At 35.4% G+C, this 22,667-nt stretch overlaps 2 protein-coding genes across 4 annotated transcripts; one reads left to right on the forward strand and one right to left on the reverse strand.

Moving 5' to 3' along the window:
* The first annotated feature begins 1,342 nt into the window (after window positions 1-1,342).
* Window positions 1,343-15,875, forward strand: LOC104110660 (trafficking protein particle complex II-specific subunit 120 homolog). 3 transcript variants are annotated; one of them, XM_009620195.4, is made up of 11 exons: window positions 1,798-1,931; window positions 2,265-2,712; window positions 3,118-3,324; window positions 3,448-3,630; window positions 5,329-5,438; window positions 7,215-7,283; window positions 8,379-8,664; window positions 9,319-9,611; window positions 12,318-13,195; window positions 14,134-15,042; window positions 15,389-15,875. In XM_009620195.4, exons 3-11 carry the CDS (start codon window positions 3,202-3,204, stop codon window positions 15,607-15,609), a joined length of 3,072 nt encoding a protein of 1,023 aa, XP_009618490.1. In that variant the 5' UTR covers window positions 1,798-1,931; window positions 2,265-2,712; window positions 3,118-3,201; the 3' UTR covers window positions 15,610-15,875. The 3 variants fall into 3 exon arrangements, with proteins under 3 accessions (XP_009618488.1, XP_009618489.1, XP_009618490.1); XM_009620193.4 differs by lacking the exon at window positions 2,265-2,712 and having other exon boundaries at window positions 1,343-1,931; XM_009620194.4 differs by lacking the exon at window positions 2,265-2,712 and having other exon boundaries at window positions 1,343-1,931; window positions 7,215-7,274.
* Window positions 15,876-16,742: 867 nt separating this feature from the next.
* Window positions 16,743-19,216, reverse strand: LOC104110659 (flotillin-like protein 4). Its single transcript, XM_009620192.4, has 3 exons — window positions 18,758-19,216; window positions 17,684-18,312; window positions 16,743-17,354 (listed from the first exon to the last, which is right to left on the reverse strand). Exons 1-3 carry the CDS (start codon window positions 19,053-19,055, stop codon window positions 16,845-16,847), a joined length of 1,437 nt encoding a protein of 478 aa, XP_009618487.1. The 5' UTR covers window positions 19,056-19,216; the 3' UTR covers window positions 16,743-16,844.
* Between the last annotated feature and the right edge of the window lie 3,451 nt (window positions 19,217-22,667).

The raw sequence follows: 22,667 nt of genomic DNA on the forward strand, positions 1-22,667 counted from the left end.
GAAACTTAATAAGGAAAATATTTGACCCCAGGTCTATGAGAGGAAGTTCCTCAGTGGGTTTCCATAGGTTAGTAAGTTTGGTTTTTAATAATTGATGACCCACTGTCTTACCAAAAACCTTGATTATGACTGAGTTTTTCCAGGGAGATTATAGATAAGATTTGCCATTTGTTGTTAATGGGATGAAGGTGTCTAATTCGTCCGAGTTAGAAATTTCATCTGTGAGATCTATTTCATCATGTATCGATTGTAAAGTTGACGCAGGGAAGTTTGAATTGGAAGTACGTGTATGTAGGTATGATTTTGGTGGTGATTAGAAGTTAGGGTTGTCTATTTGCATAGTATGAGGATTTGGTGGGTCCGTTGATGGAAGGGGATGGATAGGCTGATGAGTAGATATCGTTAGTTACGGTTCATTGATTGTTGGTCGTAAAAACGAGGCGAGGTGGAAGATGTAGGTAGTCAGAAAGTTAGAGAGAAGGAAGAGAAACATTTGTTAGAGAGAGAGAGAGTTTTTAAAGGTTCTCAAAGTATATACAACTTAACTTAATTACAACAACAACAACAACCTCTTGGTTGGAAGTGTAGAATGTTCACACTAGAACAACTTAACTTAATCAATTTGTTGAATTATACTATGATAGATCACGGAAAACCAAAACTACTTTGAAGGCATATTAAGAAAAACATAACATTGGTATCAATTGTGATAACTTGAAGCAATATGATTCTCAATTTATTGAATGTGCTATGGGGTCTAAACATGCGCCCCTCACACACACACACACACACACACACATATATATATATATATATATATATATATATATATATATATAAAAGCTTATTTCCAAAGGTAACTAAAAACAATAGGCTAGTAAAACAATACACTAAAATAATTCTTAAAAAAAATAATACTTCCTTTATAAAAAATGTTTGTCACTTTCCTTTCTTCTTTTTTTTTTTCAATTGTCACTTTCCTTTCTTGATATTCAAATAAATTGAACTTTAAAGTTTATATAATATTTCTAATTATTCGTGAACCATTTCGTTATGACAAAAAGATGCAGCATATACCATATTTTGTGTAACTTTTAGTTATCTAAAATTAAACAATCTATTCATATAGTCTATTTAATTCGAAAATTTTAAGTTTACTATGATAAGCAAAGTCACAAAAAGTATCAAATCAATTGGTATTGAAAAAGTGTATTTTTCCTTTTCAATTGTGAATAATAATTAAATATCCTCGCTGCTAGACGTGTAAGTTGTAACTCATCAAATAACATGAAAAGAAAAAAAAACCTCATCAAATAAGTAATAACCGTAGTTTTAATTCAGTAAATGCGGTTTTGCGTTCTGCATAGTGGCAGTCAAAAAGTACACATTTTTGGGAAGAATTTCTCAAATAAACCTTCCTATGCTTAAAATCCGATCTACAACCGCTTCGCCGGAGCAGCTCATCTCCACTACCTCCATTTCCCCCCTTCTCCGGCGTTCATTTTCCGGCAGACTCCGAAATGGAACCCGACGTGAGCATTGAAACAAGCTGTATGATCCGAGTAGCAGTTCTACCAATCGGATCCATTACAATCCCTTTATTCCGCGACTACACTTCTATGTTAGTACGTCACTACACAGTATCATTATCTTCTATCAGTTCATTCTACACAGAACATCAAAAATCTCCATTCGCTCATCAACCTTGGGATTCCGGTAGCCTCCGGTTCAAATTCATGGTCGGCGGGTCACCGCCTAGTCCTTGGGAAGACTTCCAATCAAACCGGAAGATCTTCGCTGTTATAGGCATTTGTCACTGTCCTTCTTCCCCTGATCTACATTCTGTCATGGATCAGTTTGTCACCGCCTGTAAGAGTTACTCTTCTTCAGTTGTTCAGCGTTGCTTCGCTTTTTGCCCCGGCGATTCTCAGGTTCTAATTCTCTTTGACTTCTTTGATTTTGTAGAAACTTTTTGATATTTGAATAATTGATAACACAGTAGAATCTAGCATAAAATCAGCTTATAAAAAAGTTAAACTCGGATATATTTATACTTATATAGCAAGGTATTTACTCCAATTGTGCAGCAAACTTTAGATACTTTGTTGCTCTCTTCTTTTTCAATTTGATCAAATATGCCTGAATTCTAATTAGTCAGGTCAGTTTTATGAATTATTTGTATCCATTCAGTTGTTCGGCATTGCTTTGTGTTTTGCCCTAGTTATTCTTAGGTTCTAACTCTGTTTGTTTTCTTTGTTTTATAGTTTATAGTTGGAAATGTTTTATTATTGGTAGAGATTGGACCTGATCACCTGAATAGAGCGGAATGGATATAGTCATATAGAGGATTAATCAACTTCAACTCAACTTTTTTGTGATTGATGCATAGCTGATTGATTGATTGATTGATTGATAGATACGGAAATGAGTATCTCCGCGACCTTTGCAATTTGTCATAGTAATGAAATCGACTTACAGAAAATTTTATCGAGTTAACAATGATTACTGCTTTAGTGCTTTGAGGATCATACGCTAGCAAGCCATCTACTCCTTTGTGCAGCAGACTACAGATACTTCATTGTTCTATTCTTTGTACTGAAAAAGAGAAAAGAAATAGAAGTTCCTTCGATGCGTACTATATGACAAGCTTCTTCGTTATCCTACAAGAATCAATCAATCAATCAACTGCTCCACTATCCCAAACTAATTGGGGTAAGCGAAATGAATGCTCTATGTACTTTCCGCTCTATTCGGGCCCATTGTATTAAGATACGTAGTAATGTCTTTTAAGACAATTTAAGGATTTTTGAAAATAGATGTTCTTCTAAATCTCACACTTATCTATACTCTAACATACAAATGTCTAGCAAAACTATAATTCTTCCTTGCAAAAATGAACGTATAAGAAAATATATATGTGTATGTGTTTGTACACTCTTTTTGAAGGCTAGGTTTTTGAAAGCCACAAATAATTGAATTCTTGCATCGTTTTCTTTTTGAATATTTAAATGCTGATAGTCTAGGTTCTTCTCTTGATACCTTCTTTGGTGTGTCCTTGTTTTCAAGTTTGTTCTTTTCGTGCATGACTTGACATGCCTAAATTGCATTTTTGTGCAGCTAGAGGATGAAAGCTTCAAAGGGAGCAACTTGATTTTGTTTCCCCCTGCCGATCGGCAAACTCAGGAATTCCACTTGCAAACTATGATGCAGGATATTGCTGCCTCATTGTTGATGGAATTTGAGAAATCAGTTCTTCAAGCAGAGTCTGGTGGAACTATTTTGAAGACACCTTTAGATTCTCAAGCCAGTCTTAGCTCAGAGGAGGTTTATATTTTAGGTGTTTTAAGGATTTATTTCTATACTTATCTGGTTTACTTTTTGGATGTGGTAGGCTTTCATTACCATTTAAATTATTAACTTCTCGATCTGCATTGGAGAACCTTATAGGTCATCAAGGCTAAGAAACGAAGACTGGGCCGAGCACAAAAAACTATTGGCGATTACTGTCTCTTGGCAGGGTCACCTGTTGATGCTAATGCCCATTATTCAACTTCATTGGAACTTGCTAGATTGACTGGGGACTTCTTCTGGTATGCTGGGGCAATGGAAGGCAGTGTTTGTGCATTGTTGGTAAGTTTGAACAGACTTTTATTGATGCCCGTGCATCTTATAAGAGTTTTTTTTAAGTTGCTGAGAGAAGTCATTGTTTGACAATCATCTAATATAAGCTGTACATGCTAGACCGCATTATGGAGTTGGAAACCATATATTTGATAATGGTAGGAGTTGAAGACCATATTTGACATCTGTAATCACATATACAATTGTTGATTTATTTTATCATCACTGTGCTTAAGTGCATTGGACTTTGTAAGTCTCTATCAATGATGCCATGCATGTAATCTTTTTAAATTCTTATTGCTTTTTTGTTTTACATTTTGTTTTATGAAACCTTTTAGTCGTTCTCAAAATTGTATTTGCTTCTAGTGACCACAAGTGCCTTTTTAGCTACATAGATGAACTAACAAATACTGTCTAAGAAAACAACAAAACTACAACTATGCCTCAGTACTAGTGGTGGCAAAAAGGATAAAAGAAACAGTTATCCATCCATATTATCCACTAAAAAATGGGTTGGATATTGAACTTCTTAAAATGGGTCAAATATGGATAAGAACCATATTACTCACTTATAAAATGAATAACCAATGGATAACTAATGGGTTTCACTTTTATATTTGCAAGGACTCAAATTGGGGGTTCCTCAAGTTTGGGACCACTCGAGGAATTCTCCCAAAAGTAATCATATTCAAGAAGCCATGGATAATATTGATATCCATATTATCCGTGTGTTAATCCGTTTTTTATCTGTATTAAATATGGGTCGGATCGGATAAATTATCCGTTTTTTATATTACCCCTTGTCGATCCGTCCATATTTGACCTAACTCGCCCGTTTGCACTCCTACTCAGTACTGTCCCAAACTAGTGTCTAAGAAAGGGACAAAAAAATTTGTTGTATGAATTTGAGAGGACACCATTAAGCGGGGAGTATGCTGTGTGTTCGAACAGTGTTTTATTCCTTACGTCAAACTAATACTAATAGGTTCTGCATTCAACCATGCATTGTAATTGAAATGGCAATCAGTTAGGTTTATCAACATTGTTACCTGCATATAGCTCCTGATAAGTGTTGCAAACATATGCTGGTTCAGAATTGAAGGCATTTCAGCGTGTGCATGTGGTTTATGGATGGATCTAGATCTCTGTACATTCTCTACTTTTCAGTATACTGCTTGTATACAGGAGATTTTTTCATTAATAAAAAACATTTACCTTTTAAAAAAACTAAAAGAAAAATGGATGGATATAGACCTTTATGTGGTTGTTTTATTTTGGATTTTTTGGGGTGGTGGAGCACAGCTATTAAATGATACTGGAAACATGGTTGCTAAGGACTGAGAAAGGAACAGGTAAACTTTGAGGCCCGTAAATGCACGGGATGCTAAAATTGTTCCAAGGTTAATGTCTTCAAACCTGTTTTGTGTTTACTGTAGACAATCTAATGATGCTTCTATTACCATGATGTAAAAGAGACAGGCGCATAAAACTTGAACTAAAAGGGAAAATTACTAATTTATGGTGTAAAAGGAGGAAATATTGCGGATATTAAGACCACAAGAATGTTAGTACTTATTGCAGAGTTGGTGTTGTATCTTATGTTGCCATTTTGGCAATTTCTTCTCAAGAGTTTGTTCATTCTTAAGTCACAAGTTTTTACCTTTATCTCCTTGGTTGAATCTAATTGGTTATTATTCTGATGATTAGATAGATCAAATGGGCCAGAGGGATCAAGTTCTAGATGATGAGGTCAAATACCGTTACAATAGTGTCATTTTGCATTACAGAAAGTCATTTATTCAAGACAATGCTCAAAGGTATATTTCTTTCTTTCAGTCTTTAGTCTTTACTGTAGCTGTAGTTACATAAGCACCTTTATCACGAATTTAGTAATAATCATTGGGTGTATATGTTGGATTTAGCTTCTTTTTCTTGCTGATTTGTGCAGAAGAGTTTGAGGGGGAAAAGTTCTATCTCCCTCTGGGACACTTCTGCTATGCCCGATAGAATAAAAATGGACTTAAAATTACATTTCCATCTTAATTTTAATAGTTCTTAATCCAGGATTCCTGGAATATGAATGTGTCTTAATCATTATGTTAGGAACCTGCAAGTCCTCGGTTAGTAAAGTAAAAAGGCTAAGTTGCTTATTTTTGGTGGGGCAGTTAATTCAAAAGTGTCTAATATTGTTTTGTTCACAAAATGAGTTAGTTCCCGATCCTTCTTTTTTCAGAAGTTTAACAGATTAAACCTGTAGAAGTGGTTGAGCTTCACGGAACAACTTATAGCCTGTTTGGCCAAGCTGGAAAAATCTGCTTATTTTGAGAAGTGCTTTTCGAGTCGAAAAACACTTTTGGAGAGAAGCAGTTTGTGTTTGGCTTATTAATCTGAAAAGCACTTTTGAGCAATAATTTGTGTTTGGCCAAGCTTTTCAAAAAGTGCTTTTAAATATCAAATTGCGAATAAGGACATGAAGAGATTTACTTAATAGTTAATATTATATGAATAAATAGATAATCTCAAATATTTATTATTAAAGATAATAATTAAGTTTTTTCATTTTATTTAAGTAAAACATGAAAATAAAATTAAAAAGTACTTTAATTATTTTAAGATGATTTAAATATATCAAAAAAATCATTTAACAAATATAAAAGTATTCATTCCAAATGTCACCATATATTAGAAAGCTATCCTAAAAATAAAAAGAAATATTAATACATTAGGAGAGTTCAATAATATAATCTCTAATTGTAAGTATTAGGTTTAAAATAAGCAAGGTTATTTTACTATATACCATATAGCTAAGGGTATTCTTGGTAAGAAGAAAAGTCAAAACTGCTTCTGCTTCCGGGGAGAAGCTACTTTTTTCTGCTTCTCTAAAACTACTTCTGCTTCTTCCCAAAAGCACTTTTTTTCCCCCAAAAAAGCTTGGCCAAACACCTCAAGTTGAGAACAAAAGTGCTTTTTGAGGAAAAAAACACTTTTGGGGTGGGGAGAAGCTTGGCCAAACAGGCTATTAGTCACTTGTTCAAAAGTTTAGAGCTCTATGATGCAGGACAAGTTTTGTGAAACCTAAATTAAGTTTGCATGAAGACTTTGGCAGGTCAGTAGAACGAACCAATAGTTGGGGGCCGATTCCAGTAAACTTTCATGACTGAATATGTGAGGAAAACTATGTCTCAGTGGGGCAAAGCACAAGCATTGTCCAGAGGATGTGAGGGGATGTTTCACCTTGCGATATGGGAGAAAAAAACTTGAATTGAGAGCCTTTTTGTCCATAACAAACACTTAGCATGACATAAGAGTAGTGATATGGATCCTCATCCTATATCTGAACTGTTTAACCATTTAAATTGTTCAGATACGACATAGAACCATTGCTGAGCCATTTCTCCATATGGCTCAGTTGTGGACTGCTGGCTGAGATCATCCTCATTTTAATGTGTGTTCAAAATGGATCTAATTTCTCATATTTCCTTTGTGGTATAAACTAGATGATTTCCCTACTGCATGTACGATATTGCTTAATTAAAATCTCTGTTTATTATCTAATTCAGCATATATAATTATTACTATTGTTTTTGGTGTAGAGTTTCTCCTCTAAGTTTCGAGCTCGAGGCTACTCTCAAATTAGCACGATACCTCTGCAGGTACTCTTGGTAAAGACAATATAATTCCAGAATGATCTTTTTCAATACCGGTTTAGTTATGTTCCTTTCTGATAAAATCCAGTTTAATAATGAAATGTAGCTAGACTGTAAAACTTGATGTGTTGTATCTGTTGGTTGCCTTTCTGATGTACTTATATGTTAAATTGAGATTTATTTCTGTTTCTTAATGCCCATTTTGTAAATTATGAATTAAATTGTAAGATATAACACAATTTTTTTTTTTGAGAAGGTGAACACAATTGAAATTGCTCACACTAAAAAAGAACATGTTCGTCCAAACAATCATCAGTATCTCTTTTCGAGCATTAGCATTTGTCATAGAAAATGGGAAATTGTTCAGATACTCCATTCAAGCGAAAATGTCGCAACTAGTTTTGCTTGCTAGCTCGATTGCAATTCATATCATTAGCTCACCTGAACTCTTTGCTGTATATATTTGGTCATGGATGAATAATTTGTGGGATTTAATTAAACATGGTGGTACTTATAATTTACTTGGCTTGACTCCCCCCCCCCCCCCCCCTCCCCACAAAAAAGCTGGGGTGGGGTGCAGTGCAGACGATAAGGTTGATGAACAGGACAAAAAAACAAATTCCCACGTTTAGCAAACAGTATGTTTTCATCTAGCATGCTGTCTTATCTGGTTTATCTAGGCTACTTATTGCATTCAGGCTACACAAATATGCTCCTCAAAAGTTATGGTTTGAGTGGAAAATGAGAAATAATAAAGCTGTGTATCTGAATTCAGATCAATTGCTTTTATAAAAATGGTCCAAAGTGATGGTAAATTAGTTGCATGAATATCAGTATCTAAAATCTGCAACATACAAGTAGCTTCATCTGTTCAATAATGCCTTCAATTTATCTTTTGTTTATCCGCTGTAGTTCATACAAGAGAAGTCAATAATACCACGTTTTTTTCAAAATGCGGATCTTTTCTTCAGTCCATATCAAACTATTGAAGAAATCTGGAAGATTGTGGTGTAATATTACTTGGATGTAGGATTATTTCCGTGATCTCCTACTTCTTGAGCAGTTTTTGAAGTTTACTTTCCTCGTCATTCGTTCTTATTGGTTTGGCAGGAAGGAGCTGGCCAAAGAAGTGGTTGATTTATTGACAGCAGCCGCTGATGGAGCAAAATCTTTGATTGATGCTAGTGACAGATTGATATTATACATTGAAATAGCTCGTCTCTTTGGGACTCTTGGTTATCACCGAAAGGCTGCTTTTTTCTCAAGGCAGGTGGCTCAGCTATATTTGCAACAAGAGAATCGATTGGCTGCAATCAGTTCAATGCAAGTACTGGCAATGACCACAAAAGCTTATCGTGTTCAAAGTAGAGCCTCCACTGACCATGCTCTTTATCAGGTGACTCAAAAATCCATATTGTTCTTCATGATGCATGCTTCGTTTTGAGTGGCACCCTATAGCCCTGTCCCTGAGGTCATCTAAGGGGGGAGGGAGGGGTTGGGATGTTTGGGGGAGGGGGGGGGGCAGAAAGCGCGACGTCCTTCATTGTACTGTTTTTAAAGAAGGAAAAATCTTTCTACTGTGTGGTTTGGTAGCTTTTTTTGCTCACATACATCAGATATAAATGGTCATACAAAGTCTTCATAACTTTTCCAATAAATTGTCTCCTCAGGCTTATGAAATTTACATCTCTAATGATGAACTTAAGACTGAATATAGGTCTGTCACCACTTGTAGTTATTTAATAATCTTGGCAGAGGGAATGAGAAAGAAACTGATATATTTTATTCATCAGCAGGAGCTGCTAGGTTTCCAGACGAATAGAAAGAAAAAGCAAATGAAAGTTGTTGAGTACCCGTCTGGTTAGATTTAATTTAGTAGCACTGCACTATATTGTGCCAAAGTATGTTTACTGATGAATATTACATCCGATTGTTGAGTCAAAACACATGCAAGGTGAATGTGTCACGAGTGTATCCATCATGGTTTCTTTTGCCTCATGTGTCTGTTAAAGACTTAACTTTTGTTTTCTACTTTATATTATTTATGAAGGAAAATGGACAAAATCATTCCGATGGTGGAAAAGCGCATCACAATTGGATAGTCTCACTATTTGAATCTCAATGGAGTAGCATTCAAATGGTTGTGCTGAGGGAAATACTTCTATCAGCTGTTCGTGGTGGAGATCCTCTTACTGCATGGAGTGCAGCAGCACGTCTTCTTAGGTCCTATTATCCTCTTATTACACCTGCTGGGCAAAATGGTCTTGCAAGTGCACTTTCAAATGCATCAGAGAGACTTCCTTCAGGAACTCGCTGTGCTGATCCGGCCTTACCTTTTATAAGGTATTGCTTGTGAAATATAATAAAGCTTCTGATGTGATTGAGATTCTAATATTTTTCAGTGTTTAGAGTAGTCCTTCTCTTCATAAATAAGCAAATGTTTCAGCTCATATGTTCTTTACTTTCATCTTCCCTCAAAGCTGGCCAATCTTCTTTTTCTCATTTGTTGGGGAAGGGATATACGAAGATGGTATCTTATGCTTTAACACTCTATTTTCCGCTTAGCACATTGAACTGTGTAGTTCCAAATATTTACATGGAAAACCATGTAAATCACTTTGTTTTACGCTTCATATTTCATAGATATAAGATGGCACATTTTAAAAGTTCATTCTCTAGTTTTTACGTGAGGCTGGAAGATTGTGGTGATATTGCCATTCTAAGGGAGAGGTTCTCCTGGTCCCACCTGGGCTCTTTGTACGACATATCATTGTTGGGTGGCTAATCTTCATATCATTTTGCATTTACCTTTCTGGTGTAATATGATGTTGCAAAAGAATAAGCATTTCTTATATTCTTTAAAGTCATGTCTCTAACGTGTTAAAAGAAGGTTTAATTTGATTCAATATGTAGGATCTTTACATAAATAGCTGATCGGATTTACTGTTTACTTTTTCTAGCCGGTATACTTAGCTTACGCACTGATTATACACGGTTATACGCATATTATACAAGAACTATACATATATTATACATCCGCCGACTATTTTTAGTTTAAGCGGTTGGATGAGCGGCTATTTAAGTTAATTCTTTTTTATTATTTTGGTATCAAGAAAACGTTTCTCTTTGTATAGATATCTGGATTGATACCATAAATGTTGTCCTGAGATTAATTTAATGAATTAGTGAGGATTCTTATAGCTTATCCAACTTGTTTGGGACTGAGGCATTTTGTTGTTATATTAATGCTATACCTATGTAAAGTTGATACCGTCTCAGTGTGACATGAAAGAAAATTATTTGAATTGCTTACCCAAAAAAATGATGTGAACCATTACAGATATCATTTCACTGTCTTGAATGTGCTAAGACTGCAGAGGGGTATCCAGGATTTTAAGAGCATGGGTGCATCATGAGCGTCAGAGACCCAAGTTTTTTAGACGGTGTTTGGGAGATGTATTTTTTGTTTAAGAATTTGAAAAGTCAAAACAAAGACTAAAGAAAGAGAAAGGAAAAAAGAACAAAAAAAAAGTGTAACCAATAAAGAAAAGGAAACAAAAAAGTGTGTTTAATTAGAAAAGGCGACAGGGGCATGGGGATTTAACCCTTTTTATTAATTAAAATATGATTTAAAAGAAGAAAGAGTACATAGATCAAAACCCCTGACTAAAAGGTAGAAGGTACACCTCCTTACTAATGCACTAAAGTGCTCACTTGAGCTTGTGTTCACCCATGTTAATTTAAGTATTTAAGCTGAAATACGCTAGTGCTATACATAATTTAGGGAGAGGAGGATGGTTTCACGTGAACCCACTCCCTTCCATGTGCATCCGCCCCTGATCAGCTGATGAATGATTTAAGCTATATGCTAGCGGTGGACTCTTCCTGTGCCCAAGTGGAGTGAGAGAAAGTTTGAAAGGAAGACTATCAGGGCAGAGTAGTTAACCTAATTATCTGTAGCAGCTATTTTCTTACTCGTGGTGACTATAAGTGGAGACTAGGAACTGAAATGAGATATATCAACAGAAAATAGGAGCTGGAATATTAGCTGAGTTGTGATTTCATGTTTATGTTGAAGACGGGTTTTTGGTGAAGAAATTACCACAGATATGTCTAGTTTGATCTTGGTAGTGTCAGACTTAGGTTTGTCATTCGTGACCATTTTAGTATCTCTGATAAAAAAAAAGGATGAAACGAACTATAAAGGCTATCTTTTGATCGTCTTCCTGGATCTTTTGATATGGTTTGCTTTCCCAGTTTCCTATTTGGTTAATGGTTATTCTAGTCCTGGGTTGCTTATGTTGCACTTCACTAGATACTAAAAGTATTCTGTTCTTCTTATACTATCTTTTATTATGTGTGAGATGATCAAAGGAGGAATAGGTGGAGTAAATGAACGGAGCTAGCAATTCAGAAAGATCTAGTTATATGGTAGTTGCCTTTGGTGCCCTCCACTCTTTATTCTTTTCGGTTTTTAATCCCAGCAAACGTGCATCTGTACATAAAATTTGGAGTTAGATACTTGTTCTAAGTTGAATCAGAAGTACATTGACAATGCTGGTGTTACTTCAGGATCTATTGTTACACACTGCTAACTAGCTCCGGCTTGTAAGATGCTCAAATTGCCTGTTTTAAGGCCAATCCCTGTATTAACCATTTCTTCAGCATATAACTAGGAGTTTACTTTACTGATAAGCTCATAAAAAATCAGAAAAATTGTAATGTTCCATAAATATGACCTGTTTATCATAAAACTATTCCTTTGATGTATGTCCATCTCTCACCCTACTATAACAGTATTACTAATGGTGGAACACTTACGAATAATTGTTTGAAACTTTTTCATTAGTCTCTTCAGAAAGCAGTAAATATTATCTGATTCATTCTTAGTTTCCTCGTATTTACAATTAATATTTTGCAGTTTGGAATAATTTTCCCGCATACTGGTACTGTTTTGAACTTTATGGTGTCTGCAATCTATGATCTTATTTTCAGATCAATTTTGATTGAGAGGCCTAATTATCCTTTCCTCTATATAAATGCTCCCAGGTTGCATTCTTTTCCACTTCATTCCTCCCAACAGGACATAGTAAAACGTAATCATGGGAGAGATGATTGGTGGGCAGGGGCTGCTCCTTCAGGACCTTTTATTTATACACCTTTCAGCAAAGGGGAGGCGAATCAAAGCAGTAAGCAGGAGCTTATATGGGTTGTAGGTGAAGCAGTACAAGTGTTAGTGGAGTTGGCAAATCCTTGTGGATTTGATTTGAAGGTGGATAGTATATATCTATCTGTGCATTCAGGGAATTTTGATGCTTTTCCCATCAGTGTTAGTCTGCCTCCTAATTCTTCCAAAGTAATAGCAGTAGCTGGAATTCCTACTGAAGTAGGTTCACTGAAAATTCCGGGATGTATTGTTCATTGTTTTGGTGTTATCACTGAACATTATTTTAAGGATGTGGATAATCTTCTCGTGGGAGCGGCTCAAGGACTTCTGCTGTCTGACCCTTTCCGCTGTTGTGGGTCACCAAAGTTGAAAAATGTTACGGTTCCAAATATTTCAGTGGTTCCGCCTTTGCCATTGCTAATATCACGTGTTGTGGGTAGTGATGGTGCTATAATTTTATATGAAGGCGAGATTCGGGAAGTGCAGATAAGCTTGGCGAATGCCGGGACGGTTCCAATTGAGCAAGCCCACATCTCATTATCTGGAAAAAATCAAGACTCAATCCAGTCAATTGCTTATGAAACCTTGAAGTCTTCCCTTCCTTTGAAGGCCGGTGCTGAAGTGAGAATACCTGTCACCTTAAAGGCTTGGCAGCTTGGACTTTCGGATCTGGATGCTGCGCCTGGCAAGAACATATCTGGAAGCACTGGGAGGCAACTCAAGGATGGAAGCAGCCCTGTGCTGCTGATCCACTATGCAGGTAAGCATTCAACTGAATGTTCCAAGGTATGCGATAGACTAGGGAAATGAAGCACTTTTGTTGAACTTGAATGCTGCATCCTGGATTTATGATATGAACATATGTCAGTGCAACCAGACGAGGAAGTCCCTGCATTCTCTTGGAGCCCCTCTTTTTTGTGTTGCTTTCCGCACCATTATGCACGGTCCCTTTTTTTTTCTTCTTTTCCATATGAGTTAGCACTTAAACCACTGCGTGTGGATTTGGATATGGAGGTTAGCGCCACTATTCTTTTTATTTTGTGCATAGCCACTTTTGCAATGTAAAAGGGTTGGACTGGCAGTGATCTTCTGCACCAACATAAGAGGGATCATATTCCTTTAGGATACAATTGAGAGAGATCAAATGTTAGGGACCAAATCAAATATTGGGTTGTAAAATTGGGAACATAAAACAGCAATTACTCTATGGGTATACGTAGAATATTTGTGCACAATGCTAGGAGACCATGTAAAATGATGAAAGTGGAGAACGTCAATTAATTGGTCAGTGACATGATTGCATGCCAAGGAGGTTTAGTAAGAGAAAGTGTGCAACGTGAGATGAGATTTTTATTGTTTTCGATTTGTTTCTGTTGGTTGCACCGGCACCCTGTCAAGTTTTCAGCTATAGAAGCAGTCCAAAGAGAAATGGGTAGCAAGAAATGTAATAGCTTCATGCTTCAGTCAAAAGGTTCATGATTTAGACTATTGTTTGTCTGCCAATATTTCATTATTATTTATTAAATTTGGGTTCTCTGATTGGTATTCAGTTGGATTTCATGTCTTTTTGTTTTGCTTAATGATCTGCTACTCTTGTTGTTCACTAGCTCATCCTGGATATTTAGATTCTCTAACTGGTATTTGGAGTTGGGTTTCATAAAAATCTTTCTATAGTGACTGATCTGCTTCTCTTATCAGGCCCACTTGCTTATTCTGGAGATGCATCAACAAATGGATCTGTTCCTCCTGGTAGGCGCTTAGTCGTTCCCCTGAACATATGTGTTTTGCAGGGTTTGTCTCTTGTGAAGGCTCGTTTGTTATCTATGGAGATCCCTGCTCATGTGGGGGAGAATCATTCAAAAATTCTAGTGGAAACCAGTTCCACCGGGGAATCCCCTCGTACTGATAGATTCATGAAAATTGATCCTTACAGAGGAAGTTGGGGCCTGCGCTTCCTCGAGCTGGAGTTATCCAATCCAACTGATGTTGTCTTTGAGATTGGGGTGTCCGTTAATATCGAGGATTTTAATGATGAGGAGAATCCTGAATATGATTATCCTAAAACTAGGATTGACAGAGATTATACTGCCAGGGTGTTAATACCATTAGAACATTTTAAGTTACCTGTTCTTGATGGTTCTTTCCTGGTTAAGGAGTCCCAAATGAATGGGACCACTAGTAGAAGATCGAGCTTCTCGGAGAAAAGTAGCAAAGCTGAACTTAATGCTTCCATCAAGAATTTAATCTCTAGAATCAAAGTCAGGTGGCAATCCGGCCGAAACAATTCAGGAGAACTAAACATAAAAGATGCAATACAGGCTGCCCTACAATCATCCATGATGGATGTACTACTACCAGATCCATTGACCTTTGGGTTTAGGTGTGGCAAAAATACTTTACAAGATTTTGCTGAACTTAATTTGGATGAAGAATCTGATATTCAGGGTACACGTAAAGGTTCATTAAGAGCTCATGACATGACACCGGTAGAAGTGCTGGTACGCAATAATACCAAGGAAATGATTAAAGTCAGTCTGAGCATCACATGCAGAGATATAGCTGGGGAGAACTGCGTCGAAGGTGATAAAGCGACGGTGTTATGGGCAGGTGCTATTCTAAAACATTAGTTCTCTCCCTTTTCCATGTTCTTATTTAAGTTGAACTGCCACTGTAATTTTGTTTTTGCATGTGTAGCATTTCAACATTTACCAAGTACTTAGTTATAAGCTTTTATTGCAAATATAGTGCTATTTCAGTAACTTCTGTAATTATTTTGGAGTAGTCACATCAATGAGGGAAGTTTTCATTAGCTGCCTTTTTTTTTTTTTTTGTGTGTTTATGAATGCTGCCTTCACTTTACAAAAATTAAGAGAGCAACTATACACATGATGTGCAAATGAAGACCTGTATCGCTCTTGATCTGATATGTTTATGGTTTCTTGATCATTTTTAGGTGTTCTCAGCGGTGTCACCATGGAGGTACCTCCACTGAAGGAATATAGACATTCGTTCTCCTTGTATTTCCTGGTTCCTGGTGAGTACACACTATTAGCTGCTGCTGTGATCGATGATGCTAATGAAATGCTGCGAGCCAGAGCAAGAGCTAATTCATGCGACGAATCCATATTTTGTCGTGGGCCACCATTCCATATCCGAGTGGACGGGACTATGTGACCTTGTTGAAGTGTCCATCCTTTACTAAACAAGGTGAATTTGCCATCTTGAGCCATAACTATTTGTAGAGTATACCTTGCTATTTGCACTTGGCAGTTCTGGTGATTCCTATTCATAGATTTTCATTGTGCTTAGGAGAAAACTGTATCACTCAGTTTTCAATTGATATACAATAGGATTCCATGTACAGAGATTGTAAAACTGTACCGGACACTGAATGGCTGGACATTTTTCCCTGCAGTTTAGAGCTTTATGATTTTGTTGCCTATGAATTTCTTTTAATGGTCTTAAAGTAGACGCTTCTACTGTGAACTGTGTACTAGTTGTTCATTTTGTCTTTTGGAGTGGGGCACTAATGAGTGTACGTGGTACCATGAATTCCCCTTTTGATCCCACATATTCTACTGATTTTTGGATGCTGCCATTTCTCTTTCCCTGTTGGCTGCTGCTGCTTGCTTAGCAGACACATCAAATTTGTTTCAATTTCATGATTCTTTAATGCATATCCTTTTTCTTCTTACTATCTGTTCCATGTTTTTCTCCATTATATTAATATTAATTTTCTTTTGTTTTGGAGAATTTGTTCTAGAGTTGCGCACGTTCTATCTTCTATTGTAGAACACACGTTCCTCCTTTTTTCTTTTGTTTTGTTTTGTTTGGGGGAAGGGGTATGATTTATATCTTCTTTTGTTCTTTCAAATCCAATCATCAATGCTGTAAGCTGGCCGTGACAGTGAAATTTCGGGGCCTTTTTTTCATTTTCAGTTATTCTGTTTTTTTCTGATCGTTTAAAAAAAAAAAAAAAAATCTTAATCACAACTTAATTCTTTGTGCTTCACAACTCAAGGCAGTGAAATAGTTTGCCAGGTCTCATTTTATATTCAGCTGTCTTTCATGTTCTAATAGTCATTCATTTGACCGACTAGTAAATAATTTGATTGGAAAAGCAAATCAAAGATGCCCAATTTAAAAAGATCCCAACATCAAATTGGGCAACATGTAAAAAAGAGATGTAGAAAAACGGAAGCCATTGAACTTTCTTAAGTTCAACAATCATCCCCTCATGACTCAAACTTTTGACCTGCTTCTTAGAAGTAGCCTCACTAACTGAGCAAGCCTCAAGTCACATGCACTAGCACTAATGTAGTGGACCATTCCCGTGGGGTTCTTATTTGAACAAAATAGCAAAAGTGTGACATTTTGATCATTACATTATTCGTCAAAGAGAACAAGAGTCAATGACTAGTGTCATTAGTCATGGTGCCCATCCATGAAGGTGGCAACATTCCAGTCTGTTCTTGAACAGTCTTGAACAATGGTGGCAATGTTTTGTAGATGCCAGCAACTTCTTTTAAGGCACTTCCACCACCTTCTGCTGCTGCCTCAGATCCTCCAGTTGTCCAAATGCTGATTTTGGGTTGTAGGCCATGGATAGCCTCAGCATTAATCTTGGCAAGTTCTTGAAACATTCCACCACTTATCATTAAGTAATCCCTTAGAGCAGCATAGTTTCCACCCAAAGCTTCTAAGAGAGAGTGCAAATAGGTGCCTTGAGCTTCTGCTAGAGCTTTAAGTCCTTCTGCTTCTTTCATTTTTGCATATAAATCTCCATCAATTATCTGTTTACGACTGTAGAAATCAGCTTCTGCAATTGCTTTCTGCGCTGCTGCTTCTTTCTCCTTTTCGTAGAGATATGCTTCTGCTTCTTTTTGTTTCTTGTAGAGCTCCCAATTTGCCTCTTGCACCTTTAGAAAATGAGGCATTAGAAGCTTCATAGTTTCGTTTTTTTTTTCTTTTTAGTTTTATGCACTGACCGTGAAATTTAGATAATCAGATTACTTGTAAGATAATTACATGTAAATTGGTGTGATAAGCATTAATCAGTAACTTAATAAAAATAGTAACTGACCTACTATACCATAATTTTAAACTACATTGTTAGTGTTAACAAATCATCATAGTATATAATTTAAATCCCTCTTTAAGGTGTGACAACGTAAAAATTGTTCATGAATTTTTGAATTATTGTTGATTCTCTCGTAATCAATGATGTTGTCAAAGGCATTAGGCTAACCTTAGTTTCATACTCAACACTAGCTTTGCTTAAGAATTCAGCCTTAAGCTTCTCTGTCATGGCCAAAGCATTCATCCTCTCCACTTCCCTCTGCAACTCGGCATCCCTCAAAGCCACAGCTTTCTCTGCCTCCACCTCTGCTACTTGTGCATCCTTAGCCCACCCTGCTTTCTTCTTTGCCAATTCTGCATTTGCTTCAGCAACTTCTGCTTCTCTATGGTTTTCATAAACCTTCACATCAGTCTTCACCTTCATCTCCTCTTTCTTCCCTTCTCCTTCCCTTTGTGTCGATATAATCCTTGTTTCTGCATCAATTTTTGCGGCATTCTGTAGTGTTTGTCCTGATCTTAGCTTTGCTCCAATCTCTCCTTTCATTCTGGCTTCTGCAACGTCTATTTTCGCTTGATTTGCGGCTTCCATTTGTGTCTTTTGACCCAAGTAGGAGAAGTACTCGTGTCCTGGAACATCAACTAGCTGTTTGACATTTGCATTGTAGATTAATAGCCCAAATTGGTTTAGTTCAAGTTGGACTTTCCCGAATACTTCTTGTTTGAACTCTTTGGTTCCTTTGAATATTTCCTCCATTGTCATTGATGCAGCAAGAACTCGAGTTTCTCCTTCAATGATACCTTGAACAAGTAAAAATAACCAAATTAATGATAGTACTCAAATATAGGCGGATTAGTATTTATACTTGATGATTCAACCTTAAGGTTCTTAGCACTCGGTTCATTCTACTTTTTAAAATTCTATGTTCAATACTTGTTAAATTCTAGTGGGTTTTCTCTTATATATCTATATTCTGTATAAAAATATTGGGTTCCTTTAAACCCCTAGACAATATACTCCGTCTGCATATGGAGTTATATGAGGGCACCGCCAATGAAATGAGATAAAAACCATAGGGACTTGGGTTCAAATCCAGTAGCGACAAAAAATAGGTAATTTTCTGCCTAAATATTACTGGGTAGAGTTACTAGTATTATGCTGGTGGGAGATGGTAGGTATACTATGGAATACTCGAGTTGTGTCGAGCTGTGCTAGACACCATTGTTATTAGAAAAACAATTATACCTTGAACAAGATCTTTGACATGGTTTGAGAGTTTGTCATGTGGAGAGATGAGTTTTGCGTACTTCAAGAGGCTGCCTTCATCATCAATTCTAGGACCGATTGTGAAAACTGCTGGAAGAACAAAAGGGAGTTTTTCAGCACTCATGGCTTGGACTTCAAAAGTGTAATTCACAGGGGAAACATCAAACTTTCTACTAGATTGTCCAGGAAGTACCCAAGCTTTCTTGGCTATATTTATATCAGGGATCCCTAGCCCTGTGATCACCAAGTACTCTGATGCACTTGCAACTCTATACATTTTCTCGACACAAGTTTTTTGGTATTTTGGATGGATTAGATTTGGTGTTGGAGGTGTACTATAATGGAGTTATATGGATCAGATTTAGAGAGTATATATACTGAAGTTTGAGGTGAACATGTCAAAGAAAGTTGAACATACCATTTGGATTTTTTTTTTCTTTTGAAATTTCAAAGCTATAAAAGAATACTACAAGAAGAACATTAAGATACTGATTATGAGGATTTATAATATGTTGTTTGTAACCTTATGTATTTTATATTTTGGTTGCAATCGTTGTCAAGATAGAAAAATGAAGATTAATTGATTTCCAAGTATTCATTAGAAAAGGTCCACAATACATCATATAGTCAAACCATAGTTATTAATGCCTGCTAAGAACGATGGGAAAGGTCGATATTTTTTGCTGTCTTTTCATTCTTTTCTAAGTTGTAAAGTACGACCAAGAAAATGATTATATTATAAGCTGAAAATGCAAGGTAGTTTGAATGTGTTATTTCTTTGTGGAGGGGCAGTGTGTGGCGTTTGAAAACGATCCTCAAATGACAATTAATTAAGCTGTACTACAGTTTCCTAGCAATTCTAGGATATTATCAACGTTAGCATTTAGTGTGAACTTGTGTAGATTTGCTTATTAAATTAAGCTAACCTAAATGAGTAGGTTGTCTTTTGATATATTAATCGTGGTTGACGTAATCGTTTCATATTAACAAGACTAACAGGTTAATAGTATTAGTGAGATTATGTGTGTATTTTGTTATCCGAAATATATTGATTTGACTAATGTCGTTTCGCTAGGTAGACTCACTAAACGGGATAAAACGCTCATCATAAAGAAGTTCTTCACTCTCCGAACTCGAACCTAAAATCTTTAAGAGTGAATGAATATTAGATTTCTTATACACCATTCAGTAGTTTTGTGGATTCAACTAGTATTATAAGAGAAAAAAGAAAAAAAATTGTGATTGACATAATGCGCTGACCCAGTCTCCTTCTCCGTCCCTTGTGCACTTAAAATTCCCATGGACGGCTTAGTCTTCTATGAATTATTCTTTTATAAAATATATTTTTCTCATCTAATATTTCGTAGGCTAATGTAATTTATAAAATCCTTATTCAAGGAAAAGCTCATGAGGATTAAGTTTCACTAAATATGCTCAAAGAAATTTTGCTTAATCTGCCTTGGGTACTATACAAAAGATGAGATATTAGACAAATTAGAGAACTCAAGATTTTCAATCATCGCCAAATTCTTGTAAAAATTGCATGGAACGCCCTATTTGGTCGTCCCTTTTTAACTTATACCTGTTTTATTTTTCCGTTTGCATCCGTACCCATTTTTTTTTTTTTTGGTTAAAAGCGTTTTAAAAAGACGATTTTTTCCTTCTTTAATAAAAGATTATTGACAAACTGCAGGACAAAAATTTAAGCATGTTTAGGCTGAAGTTTTAGCAAATAAACTAAAAAACTTCAGCTTGTTTAGACTGAAGTTTCGGATAAAACTCAGGACAAAACTGTAGATTGCGTTACAAAACTTCAACATGTTTTGGTATGAAATTTTAGCAAATGAACTAAATAACTTCAGCATGCATTAGCAAAAACTCTTTAGAAAATTACATACTGCAAGACAAAAACTTAAGCATGTTTAGTCTGAAATTTTAGCAAATGAACTAAAAAATTTCAGCATGTTTAGTCTGAAATTTTAGCAAATGAACTAAATAACTTCAGCATGTTTTGTCTGAAATTTTAGCAAATGAACTAAATAGCTTCAGCATGCATTAGCAAAAACTCATTAGAAAATTACATACTACAAAACAAAAACTTAAGCATGTTTAGTCTGAAGTTTTAGCAAATGAACTAAATAACTTAAGCATGTTTAGTCTGAAGTTTTAGCAAATGAACTAAATAACTTCAGCATGTTTAGTCTGAAGTTTTAGCAAATGAACTAAATAACTTCATCATATTTAGACTGAAGTTTCGGATAAAATTCATGACAAAACTGTAGACTACAGGATAAATAACTTCAGCATGCATTAACATAAAGTTTTAGCTTTAATGTGAAAAAACTTCATGATATATTAACATGAAGTTTTAGCTTCAACATGAAACAAATTTATGCTACATTATCATGAAGTTTTAGCTTCAAGGTGAAACAACTTCATGCAAGTATGATTCTGAAGAGGAACCTGGACAAGTTTCTGATTTTTTTATAAAGTTGCTGAGAGGAGAGGAGGAGATCGTTTTATATCTTTTGTCAGGGGTGTAATTGTCATATTATTACGGATTTTTTGTGAGATGGCTACCAAATCAATAATTTTAAAAAATAGGGTACAAGTTAAAATGTGACACAAATATAAGGTACAACAGCAAATCCCCAAATTCTTCATTCGCATGTTAATATTTTAATCTTTTTATGATGAACCAAGACATTCATTTGGTTTATACATCATTATCGTCATTTATTAGCATTACTATTATCGTCATCTATCTCACTAATCTCAGTATTTCAGAAAAAATCTGATTAGTTATTAGATAAATTCACAAAAGTAAAAGACATATTATTTTTCTCATTAATAAATAGAAACACGGTAATTGAAACCAAACAATAAAATACATAAAATAGACAAGTACAATTTTTAGTAGCGTCTTTAAAAATTTCAGTATATAATTAACTTATTGTGTATTAGGTCTTTTTTTTTTTTCCCTAGATGTTTTCAGACTAACCTGGAGCAAGGGAAAAGAATAGAGAAACTTTCAACTAGAAATGAATTTTGTACTTTTGAGATATAATATTTTGGTTCGTTTTTTTTATAAATACTAGTTTCTCGACGTGTATGCTAAGTCGCATAGTACACAATTTTATAAAATAATATTAATATTATTAAATAAAATTTTAAGTAAATAATTATACATGAAAGAATAAAGTGCAAGTTTTAGCGAATGATCAATGTGGATCGTCTGTGATTTATTTGTTGATGTTAAGATGATAAGATATCCTCTTAACTTACAAAGATGAACTATTATAGTTTAATTAGAAATTTTTAATTTTTTGCTTATTTTGATTTTATGAGGTGCAAATATGTATTGAAGTGTATCTCATCTAATAATACTTACTCTCATAGACAATATTTCCTGGTGTATGTTCTTTTTATCAGTTCTCATAACTCTATCATGACCTCTTGTTGTGGATATTGGCCCCTTCAGAAAGTGCAACATAAAATAAAATATGATAAAACATATTGTGGTAGATACAAATCAACATTGAAGATTGTTTGGCCATGCGATTTATCTATCATCATGCAAAAATGTAATGTACTTTTGCACGAATTTGAAACGATATTTTTCATTTTTAGATAAAGAAATTGAATTTTCTAGATAAACACATACTTGATAGCAAATTACCGTTAAAGTTTGTGTATGTTGATATTATTATCAAATCCATTACAGCTCATCCTTGTACCGTTACACACACACATATATATAAACTTGGTGCAACAAAAAAATTGATGCTGAGAAAGAAAAAAAATAGAGACTGATCATGCCCGACTCTACTTCTAAAAAGGATAAGCGGTCGCTGCAAATATAATTCGGTCTAAGAGTCCGGAGTCGAAT

The sequence above is a fragment of the Nicotiana tomentosiformis genome, chromosome 6 (assembly GCF_000390325.3).
Source record: "Nicotiana tomentosiformis chromosome 6, ASM39032v3, whole genome shotgun sequence".
In the NCBI taxonomy this organism is placed as follows: Eukaryota; Viridiplantae; Streptophyta; class Magnoliopsida; order Solanales; family Solanaceae; genus Nicotiana; species Nicotiana tomentosiformis.